This window comes from Scardinius erythrophthalmus (genome assembly GCF_964197995.2).
Source record: "Scardinius erythrophthalmus genome assembly, chromosome: 7".
Taxonomy (NCBI): Eukaryota; Metazoa; Chordata; class Actinopteri; order Cypriniformes; family Leuciscidae; genus Scardinius; species Scardinius erythrophthalmus.
The window spans coordinates 32,436,698-32,450,397 of NC_138227.1; the positions used below are offsets into that span (position 1 = coordinate 32,436,698).

The 13,700-nt window shown below is 38.5% G+C and overlaps 1 protein-coding gene across 1 annotated transcript; it reads right to left on the reverse strand.

Moving 5' to 3' along the window:
* Positions 1-6,033: 6,033 nt before the first annotated feature.
* clrn1 (clarin 1) lies at positions 6,034-13,128 on the reverse strand (the record flags this gene model as incomplete). The annotated part of the gene is made up of 3 exons (XM_081370220.1): positions 6,034-6,299; positions 10,610-10,789; positions 12,876-13,128. The coding sequence occupies 3 exons, from the start codon at positions 13,126-13,128 to the stop codon at positions 6,034-6,036; spliced, it is 699 nt and encodes a 232-aa protein (XP_081226346.1).
* Positions 13,129-13,700: the final 572 nt, after the last annotated feature.

Sequence of the window (13,700 nt, forward strand, 5' to 3'; positions counted from 1 at the left end):
GCTGGAGAGAATCCTTTAAACTCTGACAATAGCTCAAACCTCAGTGTGAACGACTTCACCAAAACATTGCTTATATAGCTGACACTTTATATTCAGGAGGTGGACAGACACATGGCTTGACAACATGACAGAAAGCCTCCTTTCATTTTACAGTTTCCTGGCAGCAGGTGGAGTACTTTGTTTCTTTTCTGTTGCTTTGAATTCTGTGGTAACAAAGCTGTGCTCGTAAATGATGTCTTCAGTGATGAGAGCTGCTTTTCTCCTCTTTCACTGTATTGTATCTGGAGGCTTTAACCCCCCCCCAAATACATTTAGTGTTCATAAAATGTCAACTATTTACAAAACTGTCATTCTTCTTTATACAGTACAATTACAAAGCAATATGTTATAAAGAAACTGAAACTAGAATAGTTCGTAACATTTTATTTTGAGTAAAGGCACAGGATTCATAGTGACCGGAAAAGCCGCACTCCCATAACAACGATGAAAAAGAGTGTCTCAGAATTGATTCAGCATATCTATGCATAACATTATTGTGTATTTTTGCATTTTTTGTGTGTATTTTTGGCCCCTCTCATTCTATATCCTAACAATCACAACTAATGAGTATACTGTATGCCAAATAACTAAAAGTACAGTACAGTTTTTTAATTACATTTTTTATTTATTATGATTTTTAATTGACTTAAAATCATGTAAAAACACAGTTTAGGAATTCCATTTGAGAATATTCCATTGTTTACATACCAACAACTGATCCATTAAACATTTTGTTATCATTATTGTGGCACATTTGCACAATGTGAGTGTATAAACACAAATAACACAAGTAAGAATTAGACATTTATGAAAAAGAAAATGCAAATAGATTAATGTCACTGAATAACCTATTAGTAGTTAAACGTAGAAGAGTTATGATAACAGTAAAACCATATTGATCATCTAATAAGTGATAAATCAATAGCAATGACCACGTACACACTGCAGATCACCTTTTAGTGATTAATCCTGTTCTGAACACGGTTCAGTAATTTACGGGAGTGACAACCGTATTCTACAACCAAATTAACCGAAAAATGCAGGTAGTGACAACCGCATTTACAAAGATTCTAGGCAATGTGTACGCAACCGAACTGAATAACTACTTGTTAATGACATGTTTAAATGCACATCAGAGATGTGTCTCTCTTCTGTATGTGGAAAAAAAGTGCAGTGCAAAAAAAAAGTAAAATGGTACAAACTTTGAATCATTCAGGTTGCCAGATCTTGCTAGAAAAAAAAATTATATTGAAAACAAGATCAAAATATTGCGACCAGCACCTGCCCACTGTAATGTTTCCATAAACTTGATCGCATAACTAACCAAACCTAACAAGCCCAAAAACGTGTATAATAAGTGGACATGGCAACACACCAAGAGCGTCCTCTGCATAGCATCATTAAGGCCCGTTCCCACCAAGGACAGTAACTATAAAGATAACGATATAGATATAGTTCTCAATATTTAAGAATAACAGAGTACACACCGCAGCTAAAACGATAACGACACAGAGAATTGATATCGTTGGAATCACTTTTCAGAATGATTTTATCCAACTGATGAACGATTAAAACAGTGAAAGCCAATCAGAATCCATCCTGCTGTAACAAGCTCGAGCATTTAAGGTGACAGGCAAGCACACGCTTAGAATAAACGGAACGATATCGTCCGCTCGTGTGGACGCTAATATAGCTCCCTATCAGTCAGTCACGCTCGACCTTACCTCAGAATTAAAACGACAAATTGGGATCTCGTCTGTGAGCCCAATCACCTTTGAGTGTAAACTAAACGAGCCAATGGACATTGACGTGCGAGATTTGCTCGTAGATTGTTTAGGGTAATTTGCTGAATACTTTGAGGGAAGTTAGTTTGATATTTTGTTTATTATCAGTTTTGTTTGTTATTGTGGGCCGTGGGTCTTCCTGAAGATTATACACCCGTTGGTTTATGTTACTCTGGAAATATTAAATTTTACTTATATGTTCATCTTCTTTATCTTAATAAAACGGTTATCGTTTTTCTTGAATTTTGGACTCGTTGGTTTATCTTTTGGTCTGACGACTGGGCGTGGGATTCATGTCTGTTTTCTTTTATTACGATTTAACCTAGACGAATCGTAATACTCTCCAGAGAGTGTTGGTGTGACGGTGCGTCAGCGGTGGTCGCATTTAAAGGTAAATTGCATTCTAAAGGACTCTTTGCATTCATTCCAGTTGAACTAAAAGAGTTCCTGTGTCCACTGCAGGCTTCCAATAGTCTTGCACGCTGTGCAGTGACCATTCCCTGTGCGCTTCAGCACTAAAAAGAGCTTTTTCCCCTTAAAGGTGAACTAAGTAACTTTTTTACCTTAACCGAACAGCTTTGGAGTCATTGGAATAGTTATATGACTTTTTTTCGGGTTGAATGGTGGTCGTCGCGCAGACCCCAGGCGCCTGTGAGCCAAAAAACCACACTTGCAACTTTGGGCCGGCGGGCCGCCGGCCTCAGCATCAGGAAGTATCGCGTGATATCAGGTCTCGCGATGTAACGAATTGCTTTACGGCACTGCACATATACACAATAGGGATAGCTCACAGATGAAGTTATTACAGAGGCCAGACAGACTCACGGAGGCGATTGGCATCTCACAACTTGCACTTTATTCCCCAATCGAACTCGTGTAACTGTCTGTCACCCGTTCTACCGTCCACAGCTTTACTTGATAAACAAAAGTAGGATAAGAATGAGCATCAAACTGAAATAACCCGCATACATGGGGTGTTCGAGGTGCACATACAATACAGACTGCCGACAGTTCAACAGGGCGCGCGCAGCTCTTAAAGGGTCTCTTATTTCCACTCATTACAGCTTCCATCCTATCGAACAGGTACCGGTATAGAGGGTGGAAGGGATCAGAACGTGAGTGCAGAGACAGCTCTGCGCGAGTGGTATTTACGACAGTAACGTTAAAGGAGAACTTGGTAGCTTTTTTAACTTAATAAAACTGTCTAGAAATCATTTGGATGGTTAAACAACCTGTTGTGGTGATATTGGTGACTTTCCCCGCTCCCCCCAGCGTTCCCAGGCGGAAAACCAACCTTGCAACTTGTTCACTACCGTCCCGGCAAGATAGAAATTGGAAGTCTCGTGAGAAGCGAAAGCGAGAACGAGAACGAGCGCGAAACACAAATTGCTTTACGGCAATTCGACATAAACACACACGCATGTATGATGTATTACCAGATTACCCACCTCGGTAGACATGGCTCCACACGATACAGTTGGCTTGCTCCGAACAAAACAAACGCACATGAGCAGCGGTAGAGAGGGGGAGGAGGCCGCCGCAAGTGAGTTTTTTACGACTGTGTTGTGAAATATACGCCCCACCACAGCTGTAGAGGGAGCTCATGGGGAAAACATGCGACAACAAAAGGGAAAATCAGCGAAGAAGTGATTAGAGTTCGCTAGAGTTGCCGAGTTCGGCTTTAAATACAAGTACTTCAGAGCAACTCTAGGGGTCGCTGTTTGACAAAAACGGAAAGCTGCATAGTGTGCCTTTAATGAGCAAGCACTGGTCACGTTGAGTCTTTTTAAAGATGTCATTCCACCCGTGTGTTTCTGGATGCACTCGTTTCTTGTCTCCGTCTGACAGCTACGATCGCTGCCTCACCACACGTGGAGATCCCCCTGGTGAGTGCGCAGTTGCGATGCAATTTTGTCCACAAAGCGCTGCCGCTGTGCCTTGCCACTCTCATCCCCCTCTCCTATTGCCAGCTTGCACGCTCTCTGAAGGTCTGGCTTGTGTTTCAGGCCGTCTTGCTGGCTAATTCGGACCATCAGACTCCACTATGCGATTCAGTTAGCCCGGCATCCCCCCGAGATCAGGGGCACCCAGTTCACCTGTCCTGCGTGCAAAGATCGCAGTCCTACTGATGAAGGATGCGATACAGCCGGTCCCTCCAGCCAATATAAAGTAGGGGTTTTACAGCCCGTCTCGACAACTGGCCCATACTAGCCCACACGCAAAAGCAGTTGTGCGAACACAGGGACCTGGTGCTCCAGCACCTCAGCCAACTGGGGCTCGGGGTCAACTGGGAAAAGAGCAAACTCTCCCTCGTGCAGAGAATCTCTTTCCTCGGTATGGAGTTGGACTCGGTCAACATGACAGCACATCTCACTAATGAGCATTCTCAGGCGGCCTGAATTCGTTTAAGGGCAGGACGGCGGTTCCACTAAAACGATTTCAGAGGCTGCTGGGGCATATGGCATCTGCAGCCACAGTCACGCTGCTGACGTAGCATTGAATGTGACTGACTGATAGGGAATGTCTAGGTTACTAATGTAACCCTCATTCCCAGAAGGAGGGAATGGAGATGTTACGTCCCGTCGCCACAATAGCTGTACCACCACTGAATGGCCGGGACACACCGTGTTTCGGCTCCTCAGCAGAAAACTTGAATGTGCGAGATAGCCACTTTGCAGGGCGGGGTGTGCGATGCAAATCTTGCACGCCAATGCCCATTGGCTCGTTTATTTTACACTAGAAGGTGATTGGGCTCTCAGACAAGATCCCAATTAATCAGTTCCTAGGCGTTATCTTTATGGTTATAGTTATTGGTGTGAACGGGCCTTTACAAACATAAACAACACATGACGCCTCAGGAGATTGTGGTACAGTTAAAATAGCAGGACATAACGAGTCTTTGGTCGCTTTAATATTACTTTTGTCAAAAATAGAGAATACCAAACACACATGATTCATCATTCGTCGCAGTTTTGGGAGTGAGTCGTGTTCCATACACACACAGAACGATTTAAATGCGGCTCTCACTCCTGAAACTTTACAGTGTGTATGTGGCCAATATTTTACATGTATCTGAAATTCTAAAGACATGGTTATTGGTCTAAAGACATTTTATTTATTTTTTGATGTGACTTTTTTATTTTATGCATTTCAATGCATGTTTTCTTTAAAAGATATGTAGGCAAATACCAGAAATTTAAATATCATTATAAAATGGCTCTAAAAACACATAAAATCTACGAGTGGCATTGCATTAGATAACAAAATATCAAAACACATGGGCCATGGCAACTGTAAACAAATGATTCTAAAAATGATTCTAGATCTTATCTTAGAGCCAGTGTTATTTTAGTATCCTTGATATACTATTATACTTTTTGTTACATATTTTGAATTACATTTTATTTGAATGTTTTCTGTTTTAATTTGAAAGTTTTAGTAACTTTGTTGTGTTTTTTTTTTATTTCTATTAGGTTTTTATTTAGGCTTAGGTTGTACTTTTAGCTTTTTTATTACTTCAATTTAAAATATTTCAGTTGTTTATTTTATTTCAAGTAATGGAAAGTTTTTTTTATGGTTTTAACTTTAGTTTCAGTTAACAATAACCCTGCTCAGAGCTAACTTCACATTTCTGAGCCATTTTTGCTGATTTTTAGTGGATGTATAAACAAACTTCTTTTTGTGCTGCTTAGCTTGATTATTTTGTTATCTAATGCAAAGACATTCATAAATATTTGAGTGTGGCTTAAGTGTCAAAATACTTTTTGGAGTCACTGTAGAATTGCCAATTGTGGCATCCCTTTGTGCTACAACTGGACTATGAAAGAAAGATCCACAACGAAAGGAAACTGTAATGTCCCCAGCTAGACTGGAAACTACAGGGTGTTTTCATCAGCCGTTTGAAATGGTGAGCGTTAATTGTTTCAGTGATTGACAGAATGAATGCTCCATCAGCAGACTGATTGAAAGAGAGAGTTCCTCGCTCCCGCCTCCCCGCTGCGAGATAAGAACCCTTCTCTCTCGCAGACACACGAGCATCTCCAAGTTCACTGCCACACATGGTCTGAATAGCTTAAGAGGTTTAGATGTGCCTTGACTGTTCAGCTGTAAAACAAACCGGATGCTGCTTTACTGAAGGCTCCAGTTGAGAAGTGCTAATCGCTGCGGTAGGATGACGTGAGCAGGGGAAGAAGTAGAACAAAAGAGCTGGTCAGTACATGAGATCCGCAGCTCCAGTGCTAATGTCGGACTCTTTGGCCTCCTGAAAGGGGAACTGGATCCCAGCAAGGCGGATGAGCAAGATGTTGAGACCATGCGTGAGGAAGGCGAGGAAGATGAGCCAGAAGGATCTGTCGTACCTCTCGCTTTGCGTCTTGTAGACGAAGCTGACCTCGTTGAAGTTGAAGATGATCTCGGTCAGGTGATGCAGCTTGACCTCAGAGGAGAACAGAATGAGGACCAAGCAGCCACAGAAACCTGTCAGGAAAGAGAATAATACATTTTGCATAATAGAAAAGCTGTTCTTTATGGAAGCTTGCTTCCACCACAGAAAAAAAAATTAAAAGTAATTTTCTTGCAATTGTGAGTTTATATCTCACAATTCTGAGGAAAAAAAAGTAAGAATTGCGATAAACTCAGAATGTATAAACTCGGGATTGCGAGGATTAAACAGAATTGTAAGATATAAACTCGAAATTGCAAGTTATAAAGTCTGTATTGCGAAATATAAACTCACAGTTCTGAGAAAAAATGTGTTAATTGTGAGGTATAAACTTGCAATTGCAAAAAAAAGTCCGAATTGTGAGATATTTTTTTTATTCTGTGGTATCTCACGACCAATTCGTACGAATTCGTACAGTATGAGTGAGTAAAAGGTGGCAAATTCGTACGATTTGTCTAAACCCACATGACGGTTAGGTTTAGGGGTGGGGTCAGTAGGTCATTCGTACAAATTCATATGAATTGGGCAACTCGTAAAATAGGTCGTATGAATTCGTACGATTTGTCTAAACCCACATGACGGTTAGGTTTAGGGGTGGGGTCAGTAGGTCATTCGTACAAATTCATATAAATTGGGCAACTCGTAAAATAGGTCGTATGAATTCGTACGAATTAGCCACCTTGTAAAATTAGTATGAATTGCTGTGAGATCGGGTTGGGCAGAAACAAGTTTCCCTAATTCTTAAAAGGTTAGTTCACCTAAAAATGAAAATTAGGTCATCATTCTCATGTTTTAGAGCTATACAATGAATGTCAATGGGGTCCAAAACAACATTGGACTTTTATTGACTTTCATTGCACGGACAATGTATCTTCTTTTGTGTTTCCCTGAAAAAAGAAAGTCATTCAGGCTTGTAATGACATGAGGCAGAGTAAATACTTCATATTTGGGTGATCCATTTAAAGGGATTTTTCTGAAATTGAGATTTGTACATCATCTGAAAGCATAAGCTTTTTTTAAAAAATAAGCTTTCCATTGATGTATGGTTTGTTAGGATAGGACAATATTTGGCAGAGATACAGCGATTTGAATATCTGTAATCTGAGCGTGCAAAAAAATCGAAACATTGAGAAAATCGCCTATAAAGTTTTCCATTTATGTTCGCGATTGTGCTGCATTCACTCACAAAAATACATGTTTTATATCTTTATGTTAGGAAATTTACAAAATATCTTCATGGAACTTAATATCCTAATGATTTTTGGCATAAAAGAAAAATAGATAATTTTGACCCATACAATTTATTTTTGGCTATTGCCACAAAACCCGTGCGACTTATGTGATCCAGGGTCACAATTGACAAAATCAAGTCCCACCCTACATTTGTTCGAGAAGCCCTTTCACTAGGTCACAATAAAGAAGAAAAGAAAATCGCAACTTCCGTTTCATGCTGACTTTAAATGAGAGAAGTCTCAGAGCAACCATCCTTGAGTTTAGCTGTGTTCTTCAAGCTTGGGTTTTTACCACATCCCTTTACTGTATAAGAACTTTGCTTCACTTCATCTGGGCAAGTATAAGAGATACTTTATCTACATTTAGCCTTTTATTAGAGCCTTCAATTACACCTCAAAATAACAGTTCTGTCTGCTCTTTTTCATACAATGCAAGTGGATGGTGATTTATACTGTCAGTCTTCAAAAAGGGCAGAAAAGTCCCTCAAGTAGTTCATATGACTGACACATAAGTCTTGTGAAGAATAGTCCAAAGCATTACTTACTGAAAGTCTTGCCCTTTGGAGTTGCTATTTAATGCTTTCAATGATCAGTCATGAGATACACAGAAGCAGAACAAATGACATTTCCCGTCATTGATGTCTCGGTGCAGCATATTTAAAAGCACACAAGGTTTTCAGTATAATTACTTCACTACACTATTGACAACAGACAACGGATATTTTTTGCCTGCAAAACTTCGCTAACGTAACCAAACCATTACAGTACCTTTTTACCATTTTGGATCTCAAAGGTAGAAATCATCTTCCACTTTCATTGTATGGAAAACAGTAGTCAGTATATTCAACCACACATCTCTTTTTGTTGCTTCATGGACAGAGGGTTTAGAAAAACACAAGGGTGAGTAAATCATAACAGAATTTTCATTTAGGTTGAAATAATATTAACATTTCACAAATTATTTAATAAAAAGGGGTACTGAATTGGTTCAAATGAAACTTTGAAAGGAGAAAAAAAAAAAAAAAAAAAAAAAAAAAAAAAATATATATATATATATATATATATATAGTGCTATGCATAAGTTTAGACACCCATGCTAAAGTTGACTAAAAAGAGGAATAAAAAAATCATCTTTTGGAAATTGAACTTACTGCCTTAATTAAAAAAAATAGGAAAAATTCAACCTTTAAGGACAAAGGACCAATTTTCTTTGTGAATGTATCGTAAATAAATAAATGTTCTTCCTTAAAATACAGGGTGCATAAGTTTGGACACCCCTATGTTAAATTCCCATAGAGGCAGGCAGATTTTTATTTTTAAAGGCCAGTTACTTCATGGATCCAGGATACTATGCATCCTGATAAAGTTCCCTTGGCCTTTGGAATTAAAATAGCCCCACATCATCACATAGCCTTCACCATACCTAGAGATTGGCATGGGGTACTTTCCATAAGATCATCTCTCAATGCAAATCAAACCAGCTATTAGGCTAACTGAAATAAAACCATGCCAATCTCTAGGTATGGTGAAGGCTATGTGATGATGTGGGGCTATTTTAATTCCAAAGGCCAAGGGAACTTTATCAGGATGCATAGTATCCTGGATCCATGAAGTAACTGGCCTTTAAAAATAAAAATCTGCCTGCCTCTATGGGAATTTAACATAGGGGTGTCCAAACTTATGCACCCTGTATTTTAAGGAAGAACATTTATTTATGATACATTATTCATTCACAAAGAAAATTGGTGTCCTTAAAGGTTGGATTTTTCCTAATTTTTTTAATTAAGGCATTAAGTTCAATTTCCAAAAGATGATTTTTTATTCCTCTTTTTAGTCAATGGGTGACTAAACTTATGCATAGCACTGTATATATATATACTGTACACTACTTCGGAATTGCTATTAATCTCCAAAGTATTCTCTCTTCCCATCACTGCAAGTGATCCTGCTTTATTTTTTGACTTAATGGTTTAATTGTGTGGACAGGTCAAATGGCCTCCATCAGTACAAACACAACAGAGGCACCTGACACTAGAGATGGAGTGGAAATCTGGCCAGTTCCACCAAGCGCATTCATTTCCATCACTTTATTTATTTATCATGTCATTTATCAATTCTCTCTTCACGGTATAGCTGAGCTCACTTTCTCACTACTCACAGAAAAACAATCGCAGAGGCTCGTTCCTATCGTGGTTCAGTACAGACCCTGTCTGAGTGGATGTATGTGTGAAATATTTATCACATACTGTCTTCAGGATCTGGATTTTCACTCAAGACAAAAGAATTCAAGCATCTATTGACCTGGTAAAAAAAAAAAAAAAAAAAAAAAACTTTACATTGCCAATGACTCTTTCTATTAAAAAAAAAAAGTGTAAATGCTGTAATTAGTTTTATATTGTTTACATATTGTTTTTGTTATGAACTTAAGTAAATGTTTAATTTTATTATATTTACTAAATCATTTTATTGACTAAATAAATGTATTTACTTATACTAAATAAAAGTTTTTTGTTTTGTTTTTTATTGAAGAGTTGGACAGAAAAAGTTAAGGAAATCTGGCATATGGAAACTCTTTCAATGCTGTTTACAAAGCATCCCATGATGAACTTCATGGAGTTTGTTGAGAGAATGTCCAAAGTAAGAACGTGTGTGTGTGTGTGTGTGTGTGTGTGTGTGTGTGTGTGTGTGTGTGTGTGTGTGTGTGTGTGTGTACTTGTACAACTATCTTTATGAGGGCCAGTTTGAGTTTTAGACCACTGGAGTGAGGACAAAGAGAGTAAAGTGAGGACATTTTGGCCAGTCCTCACTTTCTGAGAGCCCTTTAAAGGCCTGTTTGAGGGTCAAGACTTGGTTTTAGGGATAAGGTTATAATTAGGTTAAGGGTAAGTTTAGGGTAAGGGTTCGGGTTAGGCACTTAGTTGTGATGGGTAAGGTTAGGGTAAGCGGGTAGAGATTGCATTGTGTCAATGAATGTCCTCAAAAAAGATAGATGTACAATAATACAAGTACAAGTGTGTGTGTGTGTGTGTGTGTGTGTGTGTGTGTGTGTGTGTGTGTGTGTGTGTGTGTGTGTGTGTGTGTGTGTGTGTGTGTGTGTGAGAGCAAAATCTTACAGGTTATCATGTTCCAGAGGTAAAGGCCCTGGGGTCCATGCAGTGTCTCATATGGGCTTCCATAGGCATTGTAGAAGAAGAACCCACAGGAAACCGATGAGAAGATGATGAGCACTGCGCAGAAGAAGATGACGCTCACATGTAGACTGGCTGGAACCACATCCATCAGGTCAGGAAAAACTACAGAGTAAAGAGATTTCTAGAGTTCAAACTGTAGGTGAGTGTAAGGCTATGAATCATTCTGATTCATACATGAGTAAAATGTGTGGGGAGACACATTTCATTTGTCATCATTGTCTTCAATCTCACTGCCTATGTGAGAGACTGTTGCATGTGTTTCCTTTTGAGTGATCATTATAAGATTCACTGAAATTTTCACTCAGAAATTGCAAGTACATTTCACAAATACTTACAAAGAATTAAAACAACGAATTAAACATGACATTTAGAAAGACTAACATTTTATTCAATTTTTTTCATATGTGAAAAACTAAAAAAAATCACTAAAAAAGTCATTTTTTACAGTTTGAGTGTGAAATGAAAATGATTAAAAGTAATCTCTGTTAATTTAATATTAGCTATATTATCTTTTTAATATTATTGTGGGATGCTTGGACATGTGTCAAGGAATTATGCAGTTGTTTAATTCTGTGTTTGTGTGTCACTATGTAAGCATTTATGTATTGGATGAATTTATGGATATATGGGAAACCAGTGTCAAAGACAATTTCCTCTCTGTGACAAACAGAATGGACAATAAAATTAAACTTTCTGTCCCCAATTTTTATGCATCTCCTTGTGAGTAAAAACAAATTTATAATGACAAAATTTTAAAGGGGGCCAGTCATGACCTAATGGTTAGAGAGTTAGGCTAACCCTCAATCGCTCTTCGGGCGCCACAGCAAAAATGGCTGCCCAGTGCTCCAGGTGTGTTTTCACGGTTTGCAGTGTGTGTGTGTGTGTGTGTGTGTGTGTGTGTGTGTGTGTGTGTGTGTGTGTGTGTGTGTTCACTACTCACTACTCCTAACGTGTGTGCACTAACTTGGATGGGTTAAATACAGAGAGAAATGATTATGAGAGTATGGGTTGCCATACTTGGCCTTCACCTCACTTAACTTTTGTTCTACTAAATGTCTGGCTCTGGTATCTGGTATCTGGGCCTTTTCCAGATCTCATTAGGAAAGAATGCTATTGTACATGAAGCTGTCATAAAAGATCCATCAGTTGAGCTCCATTCAATGAGACTAGTCCCTCCCAAAACTCAAAAAAACTGAAAAGCTACATATTACTTGGTTCTAAATGAATCAGATGTCTCTTAAAGCAGCCACTTTGACTCTTACATTAAAAGTACTTTCAAGGGGATTTACTTGCTATGCATGTGTGATGACTTTTGGAGGATGCAGGAACGATTTTCCAAAGCATTAGGTTGATGACTGAAAAGGTGGTGTGTACGTGTGTGTGGCCTGGTAAACCCTACATTGTATGGAGAAGATGTCCCATTTTTTGGTCCCCATGAGAAAAACAGCGTGATGTTTTTTGAAAATGTAAAAGAGTTTTTTTGTGATGGCAAGATTTAGATTTAGGGGATAAAATATAGGCGACAGTTTCTACAGTATAAAAATAATTATGTCTATGGAAAGTCCCCGTAAAAAATGAAAACACAATCATTTAATTGTTTATTTTTGGTGGTGTTGTCTTTATACTGGGACAACTGATTTTAAACTTTATTTCTTCTATAGCACACAAAAGGAGAAAATTTGAATAATATATTGGTTGCTCTTTTCCAAGCTTTAATTGGGATCTTTTAAGGCTTCAAAAAGGATCCAAAAATAAAAGAAAAATTATAAAGGTAGCTCATATGACCCATGCACTATATACCAGCCTTCTGATACCATAACTTCAGTGGAGCCACATAAAAAAAATATGAATGTCATTTCATTTGATACAAATCACAAAAAAAGTGGCGCCTGCAAACAAATGATGCAAGAGGTTTTCTTATCATTAATATCTGCAACCACAAAGACTTCCTTCATTTTGTACAGCATATCTATTGTTTTATGATTCACCAAATATTTGTGAATTGTTATACTTGTTATAGGCTATAACGGCATTGGTTGAATTTGAGTGTCCAAATACTTTTGAAGGCTCATTGCAATTTGTCTTGTATTGCATGTATTGCTATGAGAACCCCTAAATAACTCTTTATATTTCTGGTGTGTTTTTAAGACTTTTACTGTCATTATCTTACGATGATTAAGTTACTCACAAGAGAAATAAAAGGGTCTGTCTCCCAGACCACACTGTTTCATCCCCTTCCCGTGGAAAAGCCCGTAGGTCGCGCTCCCGATGAATTTCTCCAGCTCTGCTCCCGATGCGTTGACGATCTGTGCGCCCGTCTGACACAGGACAGCCGCTTGAACCCAAAACTGAGTCCCCATCGCAGCTGCCACGACCAGAACACAACCAAAGCAGAGCACCCCTGCGATGGAGAATATGATTTTCTTTTGACGGCTAGGCATCGTGTTTGACACGGCGACGAGCACAGACTCAGTAATCAATGGATATCCACACGTCAATCTTCCTGTAATCCAGTATGGAAAAAGACATTGTGCTGTTGTCGATTTCCCCTCAAGTCTAAAACATGAATGCTATAAAGTGCTCTCTTATGCTCAAATACACATGTTGAGAGAGTAAAGTTGTATCCCAATGTCTTCTCTGGATAGTGTTACGCCAAGCGCGTTCACTGCACTCCGTCACCAAGCAACCGGGTTGAATGTCTCGCACCAGTGATCGGGCATGATGTGACCTTACCCTGGATTGGTTACTGGATCAACATCTCTTTCGCCAATTAATAAAGCCATTTCACTGCTACAGTTGAACTTTATGGAGTTTATCGTGTGTGATATGATGGAGGATTTATGGATAGCTTTACACATGGGTAAATTCGTTTAGTTAAAATTAGTTCCATTAAACTAAAAATGAACAATAGTTCTACAGCATTTTTCCATCTTAGTCTAATATATATATATACTGTGTATATATATATATATATATATATATATATATATATATATATATATATATATATATA